Source organism: Corvus kubaryi, unplaced genomic scaffold (genome assembly GCF_017639235.1).
Source record: "Corvus kubaryi isolate FWS band 111438036 unplaced genomic scaffold, C.kubaryi_AGA036_p1.0 37308, whole genome shotgun sequence".
In the NCBI taxonomy this organism is placed as follows: domain Eukaryota; kingdom Metazoa; phylum Chordata; class Aves; order Passeriformes; family Corvidae; genus Corvus; species Corvus kubaryi.
The window spans coordinates 13,070,510-13,090,720 of record NW_024581096.1 but is presented as its reverse complement, the minus strand read 5'-3'; the positions used below and the strand labels follow the sequence as shown (position 1 = coordinate 13,090,720).

Genomic DNA, 20,211 nt, shown 5'->3' with positions numbered 1-20,211 from the left:
TAACATGAAAGTGTCATCAGTCCTACTGTTTTACTTTAATGTCCCAAGATGCATGACATAATGTCTCTGCTGCTGCCACAGGACTGCAAAACTGTGATTGAAACATAATGGGGAAAACGGAATGTTTTTAAATCTCAAGATTTGCTAAGTAAGATTAGGTAAGATTTCTTGGAGGCAACCTTCCAGTTTACGTAAAAGCAGGCTCTCAGCCAGCCTTTGCGTGCCCACCAGAGGGCAGGGCCACGCAGCAGAAGGTTAAAGCTTTCCAACACAGCACAGACCATGTTAACAAAAGCTGCTCTTTTATTTCCTGAAAAGGTAGTTTAATACTTAGTGCTCTCTTTGTAAGTGCTCTAGATAGAAAAAGAATTACAATCAGCATATGGAGTCCAGTTCTATCTTCTCAGCTGGAAATTATTTCAGATAGCTAGAGAGACAAGACATTCACCAGCTTATGAACCTTCTTATTTTAAAGTGATATTACATTTTTTAAGCAGTAAAGACAAAGACCCCACATTTTCGAACTATTAAAGCAAAAAAGTGGTACTTTTAGCAACAGGGTTTAAACACTGTACAGCGACCATAACAACAGACATATTAAAAAATATAAAAGTAATTTATTAAACCACAGATGGAAGTTATTATGGTTTAAGTTACTAAATTGCAACATAAAAAAAACCACTTCCCAAACATAATAGAAAGTTATGCAAATATTCATGCAAACTCAAATTACATGATACACATGAGAAACAAACCAGTTCCAGTCCCACAAGCAAAACCCTATGCGGTAGCATCCCTTACTCTTTCTTTTCTGACACTTTAATAAAACGACTGTCAATAATATAAGCTAACTTCCCCTTTCACTGCAGATTTCTTCTTCCACCTTTTAAACTAGTAAGCACAGAACACAAAGCTTTAAAAGCTGTCCTACTTAGGTTTTCCCCAAAATGCTTTTCCTACTAGATCTATTATTTCTAACCAGAGAAGTCATCCTTTGCAGTTAGTAATTGCTATGTAATCAGAAGCACGAGCATGTATTTTTCAGCATTCCCATTCAAATCTGCATGCTAAAATCTGTTACTGAAGAAAAAAGTAATGCTTCAATATTCTTCTCTGCCAAAGACATGTGGGATATGAAATGAGGCAATCAGGCAGTAACTAGAAGAATTTAAGCCCTTTTAAGGCAGCTACAGAAGGAAAGTGTCTGATGAAGGAACAAACCCATTACAAAAGTCTATTTTAAGAGCTTAGAAAGTGAAGTATACCCCTTGGGGGGATAGATGACTCACTCAGAAGGTAACAACAGATTTACCTTGGAAGAATCATGGCTCCTTTCCCACTGTTCTAAAGCCAGCATTTTTTTCTTAGTAGCTTCTTTCTTCTTTTCTAACTAAAATAAAATAAAATAAAATAAAATACAGTGAGGGTAATTCACCAAAAGCTCTAACAGCCACTATGCTCAATAACCAGAATATTTCTCAAAGAAATGTATCATTATTAAAAAGCAGAACATGAAATCCCCAGTTGCAGCAAACCTTCCTTTACCCTCACTGACCTGTAATTTAGGAATTCAGCTGTAAAAATAAATTTGGTGCTTGCTTTGGAGGAAATGCTGCAGGTGGGAGAAATTAACCCATTAAGAGCCAGCATAAAATGTTTGTTTTAGTCAGTTTGACTTATGTCAAGGCTGAAAGACTTGATTAAAAATGCATAAAGAATTGTTGATTTTAATAAACAATTCCTTGATGATTTGATTAAAACCTGAGCACTCTTTGTGTACCAAGTGTTGAACTGTAAAAAAGCAAAGCATACAGGGATTACAAACACCTAAACTATCATTATACTTCTAATATGAAAAGTTAGTGAAAATTAGTTGGAAAGAGTAACTATGTTTTCTTACAGATTAATATTACATATTTGGAAGTGATCTTGTGTGGAATAGTTTTTTTTTTTTTGTTGTTGTTGGAGTTAAGCATTAAGTATTACAATACCATCTGTTCATCTTCCACAATTACGTGGCTTGACAAGCCTGGTGTTTGTGCAGTGGTGATAATTACTCTATTGCCTGCATATGATTTACTGTGCTTTGATTCTTGTATAAACAACCATATTTTTATCTTCCAAAGATCAGACATGTAGTAAGAATTGTATATTTTTCTATTTTTCTTTTCATTCTGCGACCTACATGACACTGTGAAACTGCAAGTTACCAAGGATTATTTAGATGAGTACACTTCCTATTTCTGGTATTTCCTTCCTGTTTTCCTGCTATTAAAGTGAAGAAGTGAAAGCCACTTCTCACACCAAAAGCCAGTTTACTTCATGATGGGGGCTCCAAGGACCTCATGGATCCCCTCTAAAAACCTCTTTGCCCACCTCTTTTAAGTACTTTTTCAGAAACACTGCTTAGGACGTGCAGCTACTCTTGCTGAATTTGGGGGATTATTCCCTCTTGAATCATCATGTTTGCCCTTCTGGCCCATATTAACAAAGAGAGATCTTTGCAATTTAAAAAAGCCAAAGACTTCTTATTTTAAACACTTTATTAATAGGTGCTTGTTATTTAAACGATGGAGGCCGATCAGCCACTACCTCACTCTGCCTGCCCCAATTTTATCTGGAAGCTAGGATTGGGATTATAGTCCACTTCCTATTTCTTACAGTTTGCTTGCACTTTTTACAAAAAGTTTGCACTCACATGGTAGCAAAAGCATAAGTCTAGCGTTAGTAGGAAAGAGAAAAGTACTAAACTGGTACTGGGTGTCTGAAGAACTGTCACTGCTCAGAACACAGCTACATGACCCATTGCCATGAACTGTGACCAGCAAATAGGAACAAGCCGTGTTAGTTTTGTGTGAATTATGACTGTATTTTAATGTAACTCCCATCATCAACTGAAAGGCTGAAATAGGTAGCACAGAAGACAAAACATGAAGCCACTTTGTGCTCTGACAGCATGCCTGGCCTGCTGCAGTCTGCAAAGGCTGCTAAAAGTTGCCTCTTACAAAACTGGGGGCAGAGGGCCCTTTCCTCGTCTCCCTTCCATTTTGCTGTGTCTTAGAAGCAGAACTCGTTTAGGCGAACTAAACCTTTTCAAGTCCTCTTCAGCAGGGTGCTCGGGATGCATGACCCTATGAACACGCTACAGAAAAAAGCAACACTGACAGTATGTTTTCAAGCTCTTTATTTGCTTGGACAGTTTTTAAAAAGACAGTGTTTAAAAGAGGTGCTGAGACTGCTTTAACCTTCCATCCGCGGTGCTTCAGCCCCGAGATGCCTGCCCGGACGGGTGCTCTGATGGTCCCCAGCTGCAAAGCCCCGCGGTAAGAGAAGAAAACCCGGGTCACCGGTGGCGGAAGGGGGATCTGCTGGCAGAAGGGGAACCATCAGGGGCTCCCGAGCGGCGCCCCAGGTGTGGCGGGGCCGCGGTTTCGCAGCAGCCACACCCCGCCTCACGCCGCTGCCCGGGCGGCTCCAAGCGGCATCGAGGAACCGCTGCAGCGCGTGAAAAAACCCTCCTATTTATGAATTATTGTAGGGGCTTTTTTCAGCCTGAAGAAGACTAAGGGGAGACTTCAGAGAACCACAGAATCAATTTGTAAAAGACCTCTGAGAGCATCGAGTTCAACTTACTCAACACCACCACGTCAAGCACCAAGTGCCACGTCCAGTCTTTCCTTCAACACCTCCAGGGACAGTGACTCCACCACCCCCCTGGGCAGCCCATTCCAATGTCTAATCGTTTCTGTGAAGAAGTTTTTCCTAATGTCCATCGCAGTCTACAGCTTCCTCGCGAGGGGAAGCAGACGGACAGGTACCACCGATCTCTTCACTCTCGTGGCCAATGACGGGGAGATTTAAGCTGGATATCAGGAAAAGGTTTTTCACTCAGAAGGTGGTTGGGCACTAGAACAGGCTCCCCAGGGAGGTGGTCACAGCACCAAGAAGCGTTAGGACAACGCTGTCAAGACACATAGTGTTACTCTTGGGGTGTCCTGTGCAGGGCCAGGAGTTCGATTCGATGTTCCCTGTGGGTCTCTGCCAACTTGGGATTTGCTGCGATCCTGTAAAATCTCCTTTCCAGCACTATGATCCCTCCCCCGCCCCTCACAGGAGGCGGGAACGGGCGACGAAAGGGACAAAGCGCCGCGTCCCCTTTAAAGCTGCCCCCCGGGCCCCCCCCCCCCCCCCGGGGGGGCCCGGGGCGGGCGTTCCGAGCCGCGTCAGTTCCGTCTGTGTCGCGGTGCAGAGGAGCCACGCGCGGAGCAGGACGTGAGTGCCGGGTCCCCCCGCGCGCCCCTGCCACGCCGCCATCTTCTCCGGCGTGCCCCCTCCCACGGCCCCCGCCGCCACCGCCGCGGCACCTCCCGGCCCGATCGGGACAGCCGCAGCCGGGCGGCGCCGAGGCGAGGCTTCCTCTTGTTCTTCGAGTGCCCGCGGTGCCCAGCGGGAGACATACCCCGCTGTGGGGCGGAGGAGCGAGCCGCCGCTGCCGAGGGAGAGCTGCCATGTTGGGGGGCACAGAGCCTGATTGAGGGAGAAGATGGCGCCCGGCCGCGCTTCCCCCCCGCGTCGGGAGCAGACCCGGCCCGCCGGCGACCCCTGGGCCGCTGGTTACCTTGCTGTCCTTTTCCTCCGCCCTGCCACCGGTAACCCGCATTCCCTTCGCCGCCGCCTTGCCCCGGGAAGACTTGGGCGTTCTCACCCGCCCACCCCCTCGCCCCCATCCTTGTTGGGGTCTCGAGTGTTTTTCTCGGGGGGCGACACAAGCCATGGAAAAGAGGAATAGGGGAGGAAAATGGCGGCTGGGATCCGCCTACCTGGAGTTCCGGGCTCGTCTTCCTTTCCTTACCTTCCCTCGCTTTTCCTTGGCCGGGCTCATCCCGGCCCCGTCCCCGGCGCTGCGGTGTCTCCTCACGCTCAGGCTCTCCCGGAGGGCACCCACCACCCCACATCCCTTTTTCCTCCAGTTTCCGCCCACACCTTCCTCCATATTGTCCCTTTCTCCTTCTTACGCGGACCCCGGGGTCATCCCCGCGAAACATCGTTTGGCTCGCCAACTCAGTGTCATCCGTTTGCTCATTTTCACATTGTCCCATTCCAGCGCTCCTCTGCTCCATCCTAGAGCGTGGAGTGCGTGTGCTTCCTTCACACCCTGTGTCCTGTGCCGTGCTGCAGCTTCCGTCCTTGTGCTACAAGCTATTACCACAGGTTTTGCCCTACTTTAGAACCGCGTCGATCTATTAGCATTATTGGGGCTCTGGTTTGGTTGTTTTGTGTTGTTTTTTTTCATTTGCATACGTGGGGGTGTTTTTTCACTGCCCATTTAAGTACACACTTATTCCTTTTTTCTTCTCTGAGATACTCTGTAATATTATCTTGGCCTTTCCTAGCTGAAGTTTGTATTATACACTTTCAGGGATGCTTAATTTTATTCTGAAAAAACAAATGAGCTGTGTATTTGTTACAAAGAGTTTCTAGCAGCAGGGAAGATGTGTAACCGCTATATCTAACCACATGTTTGCATACCAGGGTGATGTGCGAGGACACCTGGCAGCCCGCATTCAAGGAATGCTCAATGTCTGCTTGTCTGGCAAATTAATAGACTCCAGTGACTGATGTGTTGAAACGCCAGTTAAAAATACTAATTGCAGTGCTGTAGCTCACTGTAACTGAGGTGTGTTTTGGACTGTTAGATTATAGGTGGAAGCTCGAGCGTCACGTGTGTGACAGTTGTGCAGCATGTTGCTTGCAAATCCACCTGGGTGAAATACCCATGTCAGAGTATAGGTATTGTTGGGGTGTTAATGATTCATATTTGTGGATTTAACAGAAAGGATTCAGCTGGAGGGCAGTATTACATTGTGTATTTTATGTTGTGAGTTTTGCTGTGTCTGGGGATATATGAAAATTGTGAGAAGTCGTTCTGCTGTAAACAGTTCAGAAGCCAAACCGCTGCATTTAATGTGCCCTAAACGTGTTTCAATGCAGCTGCAGCAAAAAAGGGGAAGATATATATATATATATGAGGAAAAAATGCTTGATACTGCATCTACAATGTGTATTAAAGCTTAAATGAAAAGGCAAGAAAGTCTTTAGGAGGGCTTAAAGAAGATGAGCCAGTACAAACAGGTTTGAAGATTGCTTTCCAGCCAAAATGGAATGTCATTCCTTATATAGTGTTCTCATGTTATTTTTCTTTTCCCAGAATGCCTAAATCAAAGGAACTTGTATCTTCAAGCTCATCTGCCAGTGATTCAGATAGTGAAGTTGACAAAAAGGTGAACATTATATACAGTTCATTACTGTATTAACTGTTTTGTTTCAGGCTGGGGTTAAGGAAATAGGTGAGCATATGTCACAACATGCATGTCATTCCATATGATTTATCAGACACTTTAAGGAACTTTCTGTTCCACCCACCCACCTCAACAACTACAACAACAAAAACCAAACAACCCCCCTTCCAAGTTTGGGTGGATTGCATAATTTTTGCCCTGAAGAAAAGTTTTCTTCTTCAGTTGCATTTTGTTTTCTTCATGCCATTCCATATGATAATTGCAAGTTCCCAGTAATTCTTTGCTGCTTTGTGGCAAGCTTCTGAAGGCTTCCGAAGAAGAATTTGGACTTACTTTCGGAACATGCCCACAGCCACACACTTCCATTTTAATATTTGGTTACTTCTCCATAACAAAAATCTGCCCTGTGTTCCTTGTGTTGCTTGCTCATCTTGTTTGCATGGATTTTTTTCTCTGCTTCTTTTATTTGCTGTTTTATCATCTGCTAGGTTCTCACTTAAAAGCTGAGCCAACCTGAATGTCTTTGAGTTGATAAGTTTTAAGATGACTGTTTCAAATTTATAAATTGAATGTTTCCCTTTAATTTTAATAGTTACTAAAGATAGAAGTTTGCACAGATGTGCCAATCATTATGAACAAAATCAGAAAAAACTAGTTAATTTATCTTTTTAAGAAGTGCTAGGTGGTAACAGGGACACCAGGTCTTTTCATGTAGTACAGTGCATGAAGAGGTTTGGTCTCCTATTTCTAAGTGAGTAGAAATAGTAGCTTTGTAGCTTCTCTGGTTAATCTGATTTACAGGTGATACTGTCTGAATCCTTTAAAAAGTTGCATAATTTATCATGCTGTGTACAGTGACTGGATGCTTATTAAAAAAACAATTGTCTGATAGAGGTGGTTTCCAGATCCTTCATTCATTATCTTATCTACGGTTTTTTTCTTTTTTTGGAGGTGTTGCAAGCTGTTCTGTACTTTTTGGTCAGTTTAGTGGAAAAGAACATGCCATTTCCATCAGACTTAAAGTTTTTCGTAAAACTACTGAACTGACAGTGTTACTGTGCAGAAAGAGAAGGATTTTTGAAATGTATTTTGATCTGATTAAATTCTCTTTAATGCCAAAGTATTATGGTAAACTTCACTGAGAACAGAATCAGGCTCATTTTGAAGTTTTTAAAACTCCAGTCTAAATGTACAGTGTTAGATTCCTGCCTTCACAGCAAGAAGGTGGAAAAGTGCATTGCTTGGTAGTAGTCTGTGACATATAATGTAAACTTACCTGTAGCGTACAGAGTGATTGTGGCTCATGCTTTTCTTTTTTTATTTTGCTCCAAGGCAAAGCGGAAAAAGCAAGTAACTCCAGAAAAAACTGTAAAGAAACAAAAGACTGGTGAAAGTTCAAAAGGTGCAGCTTCTTCTAAGCAAAGTGGTAACAGAGATGAGAATATGTTTCAGGTAAAATTGATGACTCATAAAACGTGGTTAAGGTAACATGTTACATCGTATGCTGTATAAATTTTACAAGGTGATGTGAATTTCTTAACAGTGTAGTGCTTGGCCTCCTGAATCTCTGGAAGGGGTTATGATGCTGGCATTTAGATGAGATGCTCAGAAAAGCATGGTCAGATTTCAACAGAGTAAAAGAATCTGAGTGGTATCAATTGATCTAATTCTCATGACTTTGTTCCTGGTAGCTCTGGGTAGTCATTTTGTCAGTAAATACAGCACTTGCCATCAGTATACTTTAAATATTAGATCAGGTTTGTCTCTACATGGAAATGTTTTTTTAATTAGGGCTCCTGAAAAAAATGTTCTTGGAAACCAAAGTGTGGACTCTTTGTTCCTATTTAACTAGGTCAAGGGCAGTTTGGCCTCCTGTATTATGACAGCATCTTGGAATAAGTTTTGTTTGTTCCTTTATGTTATGATGTAGGGTTTTATCACTGAACATCCATAAAGATAGTAACTTGTGGTATTGCCCTGTTTTTAAGATGGGATGAATGTCTGTTTTTCAGTGGAAAGATGCATTTGTGAATTCAGGGTATTGCAGTTCCCGGGGTTAGCTGAGGCAGTAGCAGTGTGTGCTGAGAGAGCTGATACACAGCTCAGAATTAGCTGTATTGGGGGTGTGGATCAAGATCTGTTACAGGTCTCTGACTAGCTGGCTGGAAAGGAACTTAAATTCTTGAGGCTTTGATTCTCAAGTTTGTAAAAAGGTGTGGGAAAGGTGCCTAATGAGATGACCCAAGCACAGAGTAATGTAAATGAAATGGTTCTCGGCTGTAGCTGTGTGAAGTAATACAGGGGAAGAAAAGTCTCCTCTAGAGAGAAGACCTGCTTAACTGATATTGTGATACAGGGCAGTTATTTTTAATGTCTCAATTCTTACTTCTCCTCCTATGTTCAGGAGGGAGAGCTTCACTTGAATGCTATGTTCGGACTTCTGTATTGAAGGAAGTTTATAGTATTTTTAGTTCTGCTTGGGCATGCTTTGAACCTTGTAGGAAAAATGAAGTAGTGAATTCTACAACTTACAAGGTGAACTGCAGGTAGAACTCTGTAATAAAGAACTATGTATAAACTTAATGCTATGTTTGTAGTAAGTTCAGAAATTCCAGTTGCTATGGTTTTAGTAAGTTCAGAAATTCCAGTCTTGGAGAAAACTTAAAATTTTTAGTGTTCCCCTGATGCAAAAACACACCCAGACCTTTTCAAATAAAAAATGAAAGTATGCATGCTCTGGTTTCCTGAAACCTTTTCGACCTAAGATAATAAAAAGTTACTAAAAACAGACAGTAGAGGACTCCTATTACTCAGATAAGAACAGGGTTCTTCTGGTGTTGAGTAGAATACAGATCTTTGAATATCACCTTGACCTAAAATATCAGCGTTACCCAGTCTGTGCCTGTCTTTTAAGTAATAGACAATAAAATATTTTTTAGATCATTCATTGTTATGTATAGCATTGTCTGTTTTTGTACTCTACGTAACTTCTGTGCAGTAACTAACATGCAGATGCTTAATTATAGAAATAAAACTACAGTAGGTCTGAGGATACTCCTGGTTCCTGCCCCCCTACCCAGGGCTCATTAATTTTTTAGATACAGTTTTGTTTGTTCTAGGCTGCTTAGTGATACTAGAAACGCCTTTCTGGAGACCTTCTCTCCCATGGCAGTAAAATGATCTCTGATGTGAAAGTGGCTTTGCAGTATAACTTTACAAGTGTGGCTTCAGCTGATGGAAATCAGGTTGTAAAGCCTTCATAGGATAGTCACAAGTTCTATGGTGTCCATATTGTGTGTGGGAGTGGCTGCAAATGATGTGAAACCAAGAGTCTTCTTGTTCTACACCCTCAGGCTGTGTTCTTGAAGCATACAGATTCCCTTAATATAGAGCTGATTGTGTCTGTTGTATTAAGAAGATTCAGCGTTTTCCTAAATATGTACATTTTATATTTTTGTTTGAGTTGGTTGGTGTAATGGTTTTTTGGCAACTACTTACAAAGAATAGTGCTAATGTAAGTAGAAGAGAATTCATTCAATATAAGAGACAAGGTTTATATGTTTACATGTCTTGGCCTTACTAGGTTTTATAGGGAACCAACCTAGTGTACCCTGCAGTTTGATAACAGATCTGTGTGCTGTTAGGATGCTGAAATTTATGTTACTCCCATATGTGATGTATTACTCGAGGCCCTAAGGACAGGCATTATTTGTGTTCATGTGGAAGGGTTTAGCCTTGATGCATTAGATTCCTGTCTCTGGCTTCAAGCCAACCTGAGCTCTGCACCATGTGCTTTGGTTAGTTTGACTAATCGTATCATCTACCTGTGCCTGATTTGGATAAGGTTTGTCAGGATGCATTAATGACTACCCAGAGCAGAACCGCACTGCATGATCATGCATTTAACTGAAATTGTTACTTCAGAAGTTATCTCCGTATTCTGTCCACCTTGCAAGCCCTTATTTTTTTTGAGTTTTGACCATATTTGGTATTTAGCTTGTGAGAAATAAGTTTGTTGATTTTTCCAGTGTAATTTATCAGTGTCTTTATCATAGGCTCGTGAAAGAAGGTCAGCATAAATTTATGATGCTCTGAAACTGTGATTGGTTTAGCACACTAATTATGAAACTTAGGTGGTCACCAATGCATTTTGCAATTTGCTTTGTTGCAGATCTCACTATTTACAGGAGTCTTGTGCTCCTTCGAATGCTTTACATATGGTTATTGGCTAGGGAAGAGAGAGGGTTTGTTGCTGTTTATGCTTGCACTGTGTGTTTAATCCAGAAAAACTGGATTTAGGAAAAAGGATGAAGAAGGTGCTTGCTGAAGCTCACAGGAAATCAGTTGCATATCTATAAATGAACAGAGACACAGTTGAGTGCTTTTTATTCTAAGAAACAGAAACCTGGAAATAATGTTTTTAATGTCTTCTGATTTATGTAAGTCAATTGCGTAGCATAATGTAAGGATGTATAGTATTTAATAAAAAGTGTATGAACTTCTCTGTGAAGGCTGAACTGCACTAAGTACTCTTATAAATTGTCATGACTTGTGGTTTAATCCCAGCCAGCAGCCAAGCCCCAGGCAGCCACTCACTCACACCCCCACCAGTGGGATCGGGGAGAGAACTGGAAGGGTAAAAGCTGGAAAACTCGAGGGTTGAGATAAAGGCAGTTTATTAGGGAAAGCAAGAGCTGCACATGCAAGCAAAGCAAAATAAGGAGTTAATTCCCCATTTCCCATGGGCAGGCAGGAGTTCAGCCATCTCCAGGAGAGCAGGGCCCATCACATGTAACAGTGACTTGATAAGACAAATGTCATCATGCCAAACATGCCCCCTTTCCTCTTCTTCCCTCCACTTTGTAGACTGAACACGGTATCATAGGGTCTGGAACATCCCTTTGGTCAGTTGGGGTCACCTCTCCCAGCTGTGCCTCCTCCCAATCCCCCAAGCACCCCCAGCTTCCCTGCCAGTGTGGCAGTGTGAGAAGCAGAAACGACCTTGGCTCTGTGTAAGCTCTGCTCAGCAGTAACTAAAACATCTCTGTGTTATCATCGCTGCTCAGGACAAATCCAAAACACAGCCCCATATCAGCCAATGTGAAGAAAATTGATTCTTCCCAATACAGCAACTTTTGGTATGCTGCTCTGCTTATGGAGATACAAAAATACCTTCCATCAGTGAAATTACTCTTAGGATTATCAGCAGCTTCATGAAGAAAAATTGTTCAGAAATGAACCTGTACCAGAGTTACAGGTAGCTAAATATCAAGAAACATCAATTTACTTAACTAGTTAAATCTAGATTTTTTTGGTGTGTTTTTAACTGTAGATGTTTGTTGGAACTGTACTTTAGAAGCCTATTTAAAAATTTTAGTAGTGGCAACTTTTGCATAGAGTTCAACTAAATATCTGAAATTTAATAAGAATATTAAGCTGAAATCTAGACATGATGTGAAATCTAACTTGGTTTCAGCATTTACATAGAGAAATACTTCCATCTAAGGCTTAATGATTGAATGAATGTGAACTTTACATTATTGCCCCTCACCTTACTGGAATTGAATTAAGACATAGAGTCTTTCTTACCCTTGAAATTGCATTCTAAACCCTTTTACTGTATTTGCAGCTGTGATCTGCTATATTGAATTAGATTTTATTTCTTACGACAAATCTGGAGTTACTTGGCAAGGCACTAATATTCTTCAATAGCCATGGAAAAAAAAAGGTGCCGCAGAGTGCTACTGCTTGAAGCTTTTCCTGGAGGTGACCTTAAAAGTTACTGGAGCGTAAAGGGTAAAACTAAGAAATGTTCTTCATGTTGGCTATTTAGGATATTCTTTGCCAGGAGTGCAGATGGACTTGGGCATGGTACCACGTTTGGTCTGAAAGAGCTAAGCTGCCATAATATTATACTTCTATTTTTGAATTTTAAAATTGTTGTGTAATTTTATCAGTTAAAAATACTGTCATATAAACAGTAATGTCTTACTAATTTTAAAGGATGATTTGAACTAGGAAAACTGCTTCAGACTTACGTTATCTAAATATGTCCTATTTGTTTTTAAGTCAATTTTAGATGTCATATAGCATGTGCAGAAGAAGAAAAACTTATTTAAGCAAACAAAGTATTCATGTTTCTATCTATTTTGTGAAATAAGAGCAATACACTTAAACATCTGTGAATTATTGTAGTTGGTTGGAGAGTTCTTCAGTCTTTCTGGTCAGACTTAATGCTAATTTTTGTGCCAGAAGTGTTGGCCTCTCCTTAAATTATATCAAAATGGAACATGCAGAGATAAAGGAAGTTGAAATTGGAAGGTAGCATTTTACCAGGAAGAAGTATTTTATTTTAAAAATGTTTACTTTAGAATCTGTTCTTTCATTATAAAATGTATCCAGGAGGTGCATACAGAATTCTAAGGATTTCTTAGAATTGCAAGAAACTGTATTTGGTTATGTTTTAATTATCTAATTTCTGGTTCTCAAATTCACCTTGTACTTGGAATTTATGTAAATAGATTTTTTTTTAATCATATTTGGAAAGATCTTGAATAAGCCAAAATATGTAGTGTATTGCATAGTTGGTGGTATGATGCTTCCCCAACTTTTCCCCCACTCCACCCCCCCCAAAAAAGGAGGTGCCCATGTAATTCAGTTACGACACTGGTTTGAAAACTACGGCATTCCAAAATCCAAGTTCCACAATTTCATACTGTGCTATATGCTGGTATACTTAAAAGATTAGACTGTTTTTGAACACCTGGTACAGTGATGTACCTATGAGGACTTGGGAGAGGGCATGGGACAGTTGGTGGGTAACGTTCATTTGCATCTGTATTTACTGTGTTAAAGGAAAAAAAAGGGAAGGTATCACACATGAACATCTAATTTGCTTTCTGTACGTGTGGAATGGACTAAAATGTAGATTTGGGAGTAGAGCTCCCTTTCTCCTTCTTTGTTTAGAACTGTTGCAAAGAAAGGAAATATATTTTTTCAGAAAACAGTAAATTCATTACTTGCAAGAAACAAGCATGTAAAGAATACAGGTATTTTTATTCTAGGAGGGCCACTTTTGCATTGAGCACTGCCTGCTCAGCCAGTTTTAAGTCATTACTTATTAGCCTACTGACTACTCTGAATTAAGCTTTTAATCTAGCTGTTTCTGTGGTGTCTAAAATAAGCTGCAGTGTCACATGTCAAGAGTCTAATGCTGCTGGGGAAAGTGAATGCTCTAATACATAAAATACCTAAAAGACCTTTATATGTGTTTTGACAGATTGGCAAAATGAGGTATGTCAGTGTTCGAGACTTTAAAGGGAAAGTCTTAATTGATATTAGAGAATATTGGATGGATCAAGAAGGTGAAATGAAGCCTGGCAGAAAAGGTATTGTTCTGTTTCATGTTACTTTGTATTAAAACATGGCCTGTACTTTGCAGTAGAACTTCCTATATCATGTTTTTCTCCTTTGTTGGTACGTGATATTTACTTCCTTACCATTTATATTTTTGCAAAGAATTAGCTTTATCTGTAGATCACGGATAAAATCTTAAGTGGATTTATTGGCCTGAGTCCATTTTCCTAAACAGTTGCTCAATGATTTATGGAAAGCTAGGTGTCAAGTACAAGCAAATTTGGTAGGGGAGTTATAAACATGTTTATACCATAGCCATACTTCCCCCACACCCCCATTTGATTAGTTTAACAGAATTTCCTCTATTATGGTTGGATTTATTATTTCAAACTGTAACTGAAAATATTTAATAATTTTTCTAAGATTTTAGTTTTGTTAAACCAACCGTTTCCTTCAGTTCCTATTCAGTTTTAGCTTAAAACAACCTAAACATTTAAAGTGACTAATTTTGAAAAAAAAAGTTTAAAAATACTTTAGTAGAGGGTGGAATATCTCAAGTGTACCAAGTCAGTAATCTGCAGCACAGCACAAGCCTCTGTACCTCTAGTTGCACAGCTGCTTCTCATGGCAGGGCTTCACTGTGAACCACTTTCAGAACTTTCACATCTCAAGATGGGGATTGCAGGACAGTTGTAGTAGTAGTGCTGTGCTTAATGTTATGTTGCTTCTCTTTGAAAAGCCTACTTTTTATCTGTTTTCATATAGCATCAGTGAAAGGTAAGTGTGAACCATTCTGCCCTGGGGATTCACAGAACCACAGAATGGTTTCTCTTGGAAGGGACCTTGAAGATCACCTCATTCAACCCCCTCCCTGCTGTGGGCAGGCACACCTCCCACTAGACCAGGTTGCACAGAGACCCCATCCAGCCTGGCCTTGAACACTTCCAGGGATGGGGCATCCACAGCTTCTCTGGGCAACCTGTGCCAGTGCATCACTACACTCACAGTAAAGAATTTCTTCCTAATGCCCAATCTAAATCTACCCTCTTCAGTTTGAAGCCATTCCCCCTTGCCCTGTCACTACATGATGTTGCAAAAAGTCCTTCCCCAGTCTTATGTATTGGGAGGCTGCTGAGTTTGAAGAAATTCAATGTACAATCACCATAAGGTTTGTAGCATTCTTTTGGTGTGTTCAGGAGCAACTCAGTAAACAGTCATTTAGAAAGTTTGAGAAGCATTTTCAACATTTCTTAAATAACCACTGACAGTAGGTTTGCGTGAACAGATGCACTGGTGCTCTACAGGAAAATTGCTTGTTTTGGATTTGTTGTTGCTAATTAACAAAAAAGGTTCCTCTAAGGACTTTACCTTCTGTGTTTCAAGGTGGAATTTCAAATGGCAAGCTACAGTGGGATTTGATGGGTGGGCTAAGTGACAAAAATGGCATGATGTAGATAGAAATGTTTATCAATGCAGCAAGAGTCTGAACTTTATTGTGATGAAATTATTAATAATCTGATACAGTATGGGAGTCTAATATTTCCTTGATGCAGTCATAAGCTGCTTATCTAGCTGTCCTAAAACCAGGATAAGCAGTCAAAAATTTGTAATAAAACAAAAATAAACCGAGCAGTTTAAATTACTCTTAGTATCTCAAGCAGCAGATCTGAACTTTTTGTGGTTCATCTGGTCTGTTGTTGAGGGACATCTTCATGACATTTAATCCTCTAATAGTGGTTAGTACACCTGACCTGTTTTCAGATGAGGCCTGCCCACCAAAGACTGGTGGAAGACTGCTTAGAGAAGCTCCATGTACACTGCTTGCTGCTTAGAATTGTGGTGGTGCTCTGGTAAGACACTGATACTAAAAGAAAAGAAAAGGCTATGAGCTCCAGAAGTGGAATTCAAAGTTTCAGCTGTTTACAGGTCTTGCTCCACCTTCAGGGAGAAAGCAATGAAGGAAAACTATCACTGGGAGGGGAGAGTGGGAGTAACTAGTGGAACAGCTTGGCAGGAGAAAGTATGGGAGGTATCCCTGGGAGCCTGCTCTTTCACAGAGTGGGTGTGGAAATTGTAGGGTAAGATAGAGTAGACCAAAAGCACAAATGAAACGTGCCTGTACTCAAGCTTGAGGAAGATGAGATCACATTTAGAATTGAAGTGATGGGTTGTGGGATACTGAATGATTATTGGTTGAATATCACTAGAAACTATAGTGAACTTGAAGTAAAAAGTAACTTCAGTGCTGGTTTGTGAGCGCTAGCAAGTGATACAGAGTCTCTCCAAGAGGTTACTTACAGCGTGTGTTATTTACAGTGCTTTAAGAAACAAAAGCGGGGAAAGCCTCCCAGAATTGCAGTACTTGAAAAAGGCACAGCAGACCTGTCTGCATAGGTGCAGCTTTTAGTAGCCAGTGATTTCTTGCTTATCACCCATGGCGTTTGTACTGCCTTCTGTCAAGGCCAGAGTTATATTTCACTTCCTGTGTTTAGTCTAGTACTTGTACAATTATTTGTTACACACATTTTCTTTGCAAACTTGTTTAGAGATAACCTATAGTTAAGTTGAACTGTTGGAAGTGGGTAGTTTCACTTTGTAACTAAGATGATTGTTGAAGTATCTCAGGCATTAATATTATAACACAGACTGTGTGTATATGAAAGCAGCCTTTATAATTATTGCACAAGATCCTGCACCACAATTTTCTTTTTGTCTTAAGTGTTTATTTTTAATGCTTTTCAGGTATTTCTTTAAATCCAGAACAGTGGAACCAGCTGAAGGAACAGATTTCTGATATTGATGATGCAGTAAGAAAACTCTAAAGACAGAGCCATACAAAAACTTATATCATTTAGTGGTATTAAGCAGTCTTTTTACATTGGCTTTAGTTTTCTAAAATATTGTTTTCCAAGCTATTGTATATTTGGATTGCAAAACAATTTGTAAGATGAATACTTTTTTTATGTGCATTAAAAGTGTATTCTGAGTGAGGCTATTTGTGTATACTTTACTAAAAGGAGTTGTGTTGCTTTCACCCCATGGTGTAAAATAAACAAATCAAGTAATATGTAAAGCATACTTGTTTATGGCCTTTTGATTGAAGGTGTTTGCTGATAAGGCCACCTAATAGCTTTAGTCGTTGTATTTCAGTTTAGTTTACAGTTAATACGAATTTGTTTTCTGAGGGGATTTCTTAAAATGTCTCAAGTTCACTTCTATTGCATTTTCTTTGGTATTGCCCTGCAGCTTTCTGCTTTAGGACTTGATACAAACAGTGAATACTTGGAAAAACACATTTTTGTAGATAATTTTCAATACTGTATTTGCTAATTTACCCAATTTATTTAGATGTAAGCAGTCTTGAATATATAGCGTTTTTTGCATTACTTGCATGAAGGATTATGCTAAACAGTAACACTTGAACACAAAACACATGCTCTCTCTTCCCATTTTTCTACTGCTTGCTTGACCTAGAAAATACAAGTAGCCTTTTTCGTGGACTTTAGATGTGAAGCATAACTTCTACAGTAATAGACATATACCTCAGAGTAAGACAGTATTTCAAGGCTCCAGATGTGGTTATTAGTTAGTACACTTTCCAAAGTTTGCATTAAATTCATTCTGGAACACATACTAACCAGTTATTCTATAAAAAAGGAGCGGTTTACCTGTCTGCAGGATTTTTGTTCATTTGGAAGTATTGCTTAAACAATGATGCTTAAATTAGACTGTAACACAAGTTAAACAATCAAACAGGGTTAAAACTGCTGCAGCTAAAATGTCTGTCTGTCATATTTCTGCCCCATCCACTCTGCCTGCCCAGACCATTGAACTCGGGTTGCTTCCTGTGGCTTACGTGTGCACAGCTGGCTTATCTTTGTACAGAAGGCCCTTAGCGCGCACAGGGAGCTTACCCGGTACACGGCGGACCATGACCCAGCAAGCTTGGCTGGTCAGCCCTGGTACCTCCTGGACAGAAAAGCCTCTGCCCTGTGGAAGCTCTGTTACACAAGGTGCTGCCCTAGAGGAAGGGCTTCTTGGTGACACTGAGTCACAAACAATGGAAGGAAGAAAGGAGAATGTGATGGAGAACTTGGAGATGTAAGGGGCACACCAGGGTGAAAGTTAATGGTGCCAGAACAAAGTTGGCTGGCACGTAATAACTACACGGAAGAAACTGAAGCAGAGCTGGAGGAGTTAATTTTCTGACATAATTAAGCAAAGCAAGAAGATAAAACAACTTTATGAGAAAGGACCAGTGAATGTCCAACTTAATTAGTTTGGGTGTAATTTTCCCATTTGATGATAACATAGTCTCTAAACTTTGTATAGATAAACAGGATTTACTGTTTGTTTAGTTATGGAGCATTTTAATACAGTTTATATTGCAGTCAGGATTGTAAGTGCCATATGCAGTCTTGTTTATGTGCTGCAGAGTTCATAATTCAATGCTAATAGGTATTAAAGGCTGAGGAAGAGAGACTTCATCAAATTGTGCATATTACTTAAGTATGTCACATATCTTCACCTTCTTTTTAACTTACCCATTGTTGACATATTACAAATTAAGATCTGTTTTTGTACAGCTCAAGAAATTTTAAATTTGTAGGAACTGCTTGAGGATGAATAAAAGGGTGAAGAGATGTTTGTGGTAGCAGATGTGGTTTTGGGCACAACATTCCTTTTTGAGTGACTCTTTAACAACATATAGGGCTATTTGGACCAAATAGAAGGAATATGAAATAGCTGCTAAAATTTTACAGATAAGTGAGTGAAATAAATTGCTTCAGATCACTATAGACAGGTTCTAGATGTTTTTTATTGCAATATATATAATGTGATTTTGTTCTTTCAAGTCTGAAATTTTGCAACCATATTTAATGCATTTTACCTCAAAACTTCCAAGTGGCTACTTAACAGTGCATGATTATATTGGAGGGAATATTGTCCTCACTTAGATTACTGTGCTAATAGGTCAGTTGTGTTCAGGAAGGTGGAAAATTTGGGGAGAGTAAGTGAAAAAGTTTAATACAGTGATTAGTTTTCATGTGGAAATTGCTGGTAGAGGTATTCAAAGAAATTAGTATTTGTTAACCATGAACTATGAGTTATTAGTAGGTATCAAAAGAGACAAGTCAGTTTCACAAATGAACTCAAAATGGGATGAGTTGATCAGGTGACTGATACACTTGTGAGATGGTAATATGCAAGTAACCTCGACAGAAATGTGACACATTCAGTATTATTTTGAAATAAACAGCTGGTAGTGATTTGTCATGTGATCATCTGTAGGGTTTTTTTTGAGAAGAAAATTCAAATCTTTTTAGAATAAAGATTATTTTCTTGCAGACAGTGTTAGCTAGGATGTGTGTAGAAGTGTCCATGGATGAAAATTGTGCATGTATGACGAGGCTGTTTAATGTGAGATAAAAGCGCTGCTCCCTCTCCCATTTAGGTGATGAAAGATACATTTGATTCTTGGTGTTTATGCAGGGCATATTAGCAATATGTTTTATAAATTAAGCCTACTGTGGAGCTTAGGGGAAAAAACACATCACAGAGCTGCCAAAGTACCATATGTGTGTTAATCAAACTGTCATGTACCATGTTGCTCGTATGTGGAGATGTTCATCTTTAAAATAAACAGATGCAGTACTAATTTTGATATTTCTTTTAAAGAAAATAGCCCTGGTTATGTACGTATGTGATCTGTTAGCAAAAAAAAAAATTGACGATTGTAATTCTGGTAACTCAAATGTCTTATTGTTAGCCATGTGGAATGTTTCATGTTTAGCTCTGGTGGCATCCAATGCAGAGAGGCCACTGGAAATATGAGCCCTTCAACTGTAATTACCTTAATGTTCAAATAAAAAATAGTTAAACGGCATATGTGTAATAACAATTTGAACACTTGGAAATAAAAAAAGTCTTCTGTTGACATAGTGTTATTTTTAATAGAAATTTAGCTAGACTATAATGTTATGGTACCTGCTGTTTCTTTCTTGCAACAGTTGTAATTTGGAAATTTGAAAACTTCATTATCTTACATTTGGTTTATGTTGTGGGTGGGGAACTGATGGTGTAGCCCAGAGGGATAGAAATTTTTCACTAGGATAAAAAGGGCAACTATCATGTAAATACTGAAGCAATGGATACAAACACATTTTCAAGCATCAAATAGAAGGAAAGTGCCTGGTAAGTTGTTACTCTTACAAGAATGGCTGATTATCTTTTTTCAGTGGAGTTTCTCTTTGACTATAAATGTAGCCACAGATGAGGTAGAAAAACCTCACACATTTATTGTCATTGGTCAGTTATATCTGCATAGGCTTCTTTAGCAAGGATATTTGTTTTTCACATACTTGTCAAAAAGTGACTGATGTGTAGGGTGTGGATTAATTAGTAGATTGTAGCCCTGAACCTAACAGACTTTTCTTGAAGTAATTTTGAGTAGTCTAGCCACTGAAACAGAAATTACTCTGGCTCTAAGGGAAGAAATGGAGTGAGGGGTTGATGGAGGGTCATCATGTCTTCCCTAATCTTCATTCACTTACTT

The 20,211-nt window shown here is 39.8% G+C and overlaps 2 protein-coding genes across 4 annotated transcripts; one reads left to right on the top strand and one right to left on the bottom strand.

The window, feature by feature from the left end:
- Window positions 1-285: 285 nt before the first annotated feature.
- LOC121664890 lies at window positions 286-5,195 on the bottom strand. Of its 2 annotated transcripts, none has more exons than XM_042028555.1 (2): window positions 4,619-5,195; window positions 286-1,390 (listed from the first exon to the last, which is right to left on the bottom strand). In XM_042028555.1, the coding sequence occupies exons 1-2, from the start codon at window positions 5,118-5,120 to the stop codon at window positions 1,365-1,367; spliced, it is 528 nt and encodes a 175-aa protein (XP_041884489.1). In that variant the 5' UTR covers window positions 5,121-5,195; the 3' UTR covers window positions 286-1,364. The 2 variants fall into 2 exon arrangements, with proteins under 2 accessions (XP_041884489.1, XP_041884488.1); XM_042028554.1 differs by lacking the exon at window positions 286-1,390 and adding an exon at window positions 2,624-3,365.
- On the top strand, window positions 4,172-19,593 carry SUB1 (SUB1 regulator of transcription). Of its 2 annotated transcripts, none has more exons than XM_042028556.1 (5): window positions 4,172-4,272; window positions 6,209-6,281; window positions 7,632-7,751; window positions 13,579-13,687; window positions 16,398-19,593. In XM_042028556.1, the coding sequence occupies exons 2-5, from the start codon at window positions 6,210-6,212 to the stop codon at window positions 16,475-16,477; spliced, it is 381 nt and encodes a 126-aa protein (XP_041884490.1). In that variant the 5' UTR covers window positions 4,172-4,272; window position 6,209; the 3' UTR covers window positions 16,478-19,593. The 2 variants fall into 2 exon arrangements, with proteins under 2 accessions (XP_041884490.1, XP_041884491.1); XM_042028557.1 differs by lacking the exon at window positions 4,172-4,272 and adding an exon at window positions 4,416-4,649.
- Window positions 19,594-20,211: the final 618 nt, after the last annotated feature.

Coding starts and splice junctions, on each gene's coding strand:
- LOC121664890 (XM_042028554.1), bottom strand. CDS start 5,120: ATGGAGCAGAGGAGCGCTGGAATGGGACAATGTGAAAATGAGCAAACG. Junction 3,366..4,618: donor CGGAGGAAAAGGACAGCAAG/GTAACCAGCGGC, acceptor TTCTGCCAGCAG/ATCCCCCTTCCGCCACCGGT.
- SUB1 (XM_042028556.1), top strand. CDS start 6,210: ATGCCTAAATCAAAGGAACTTGTATCTTCAAGCTCATCTGCCAGTGAT. Junction 6,282..7,631: donor ATAGTGAAGTTGACAAAAAG/GTGAACATTATA, acceptor TTTTGCTCCAAG/GCAAAGCGGAAAAAGCAAGT. Junction 13,688..16,397: donor AATGAAGCCTGGCAGAAAAG/GTATTGTTCTGT, acceptor AATGCTTTTCAG/GTATTTCTTTAAATCCAGAA.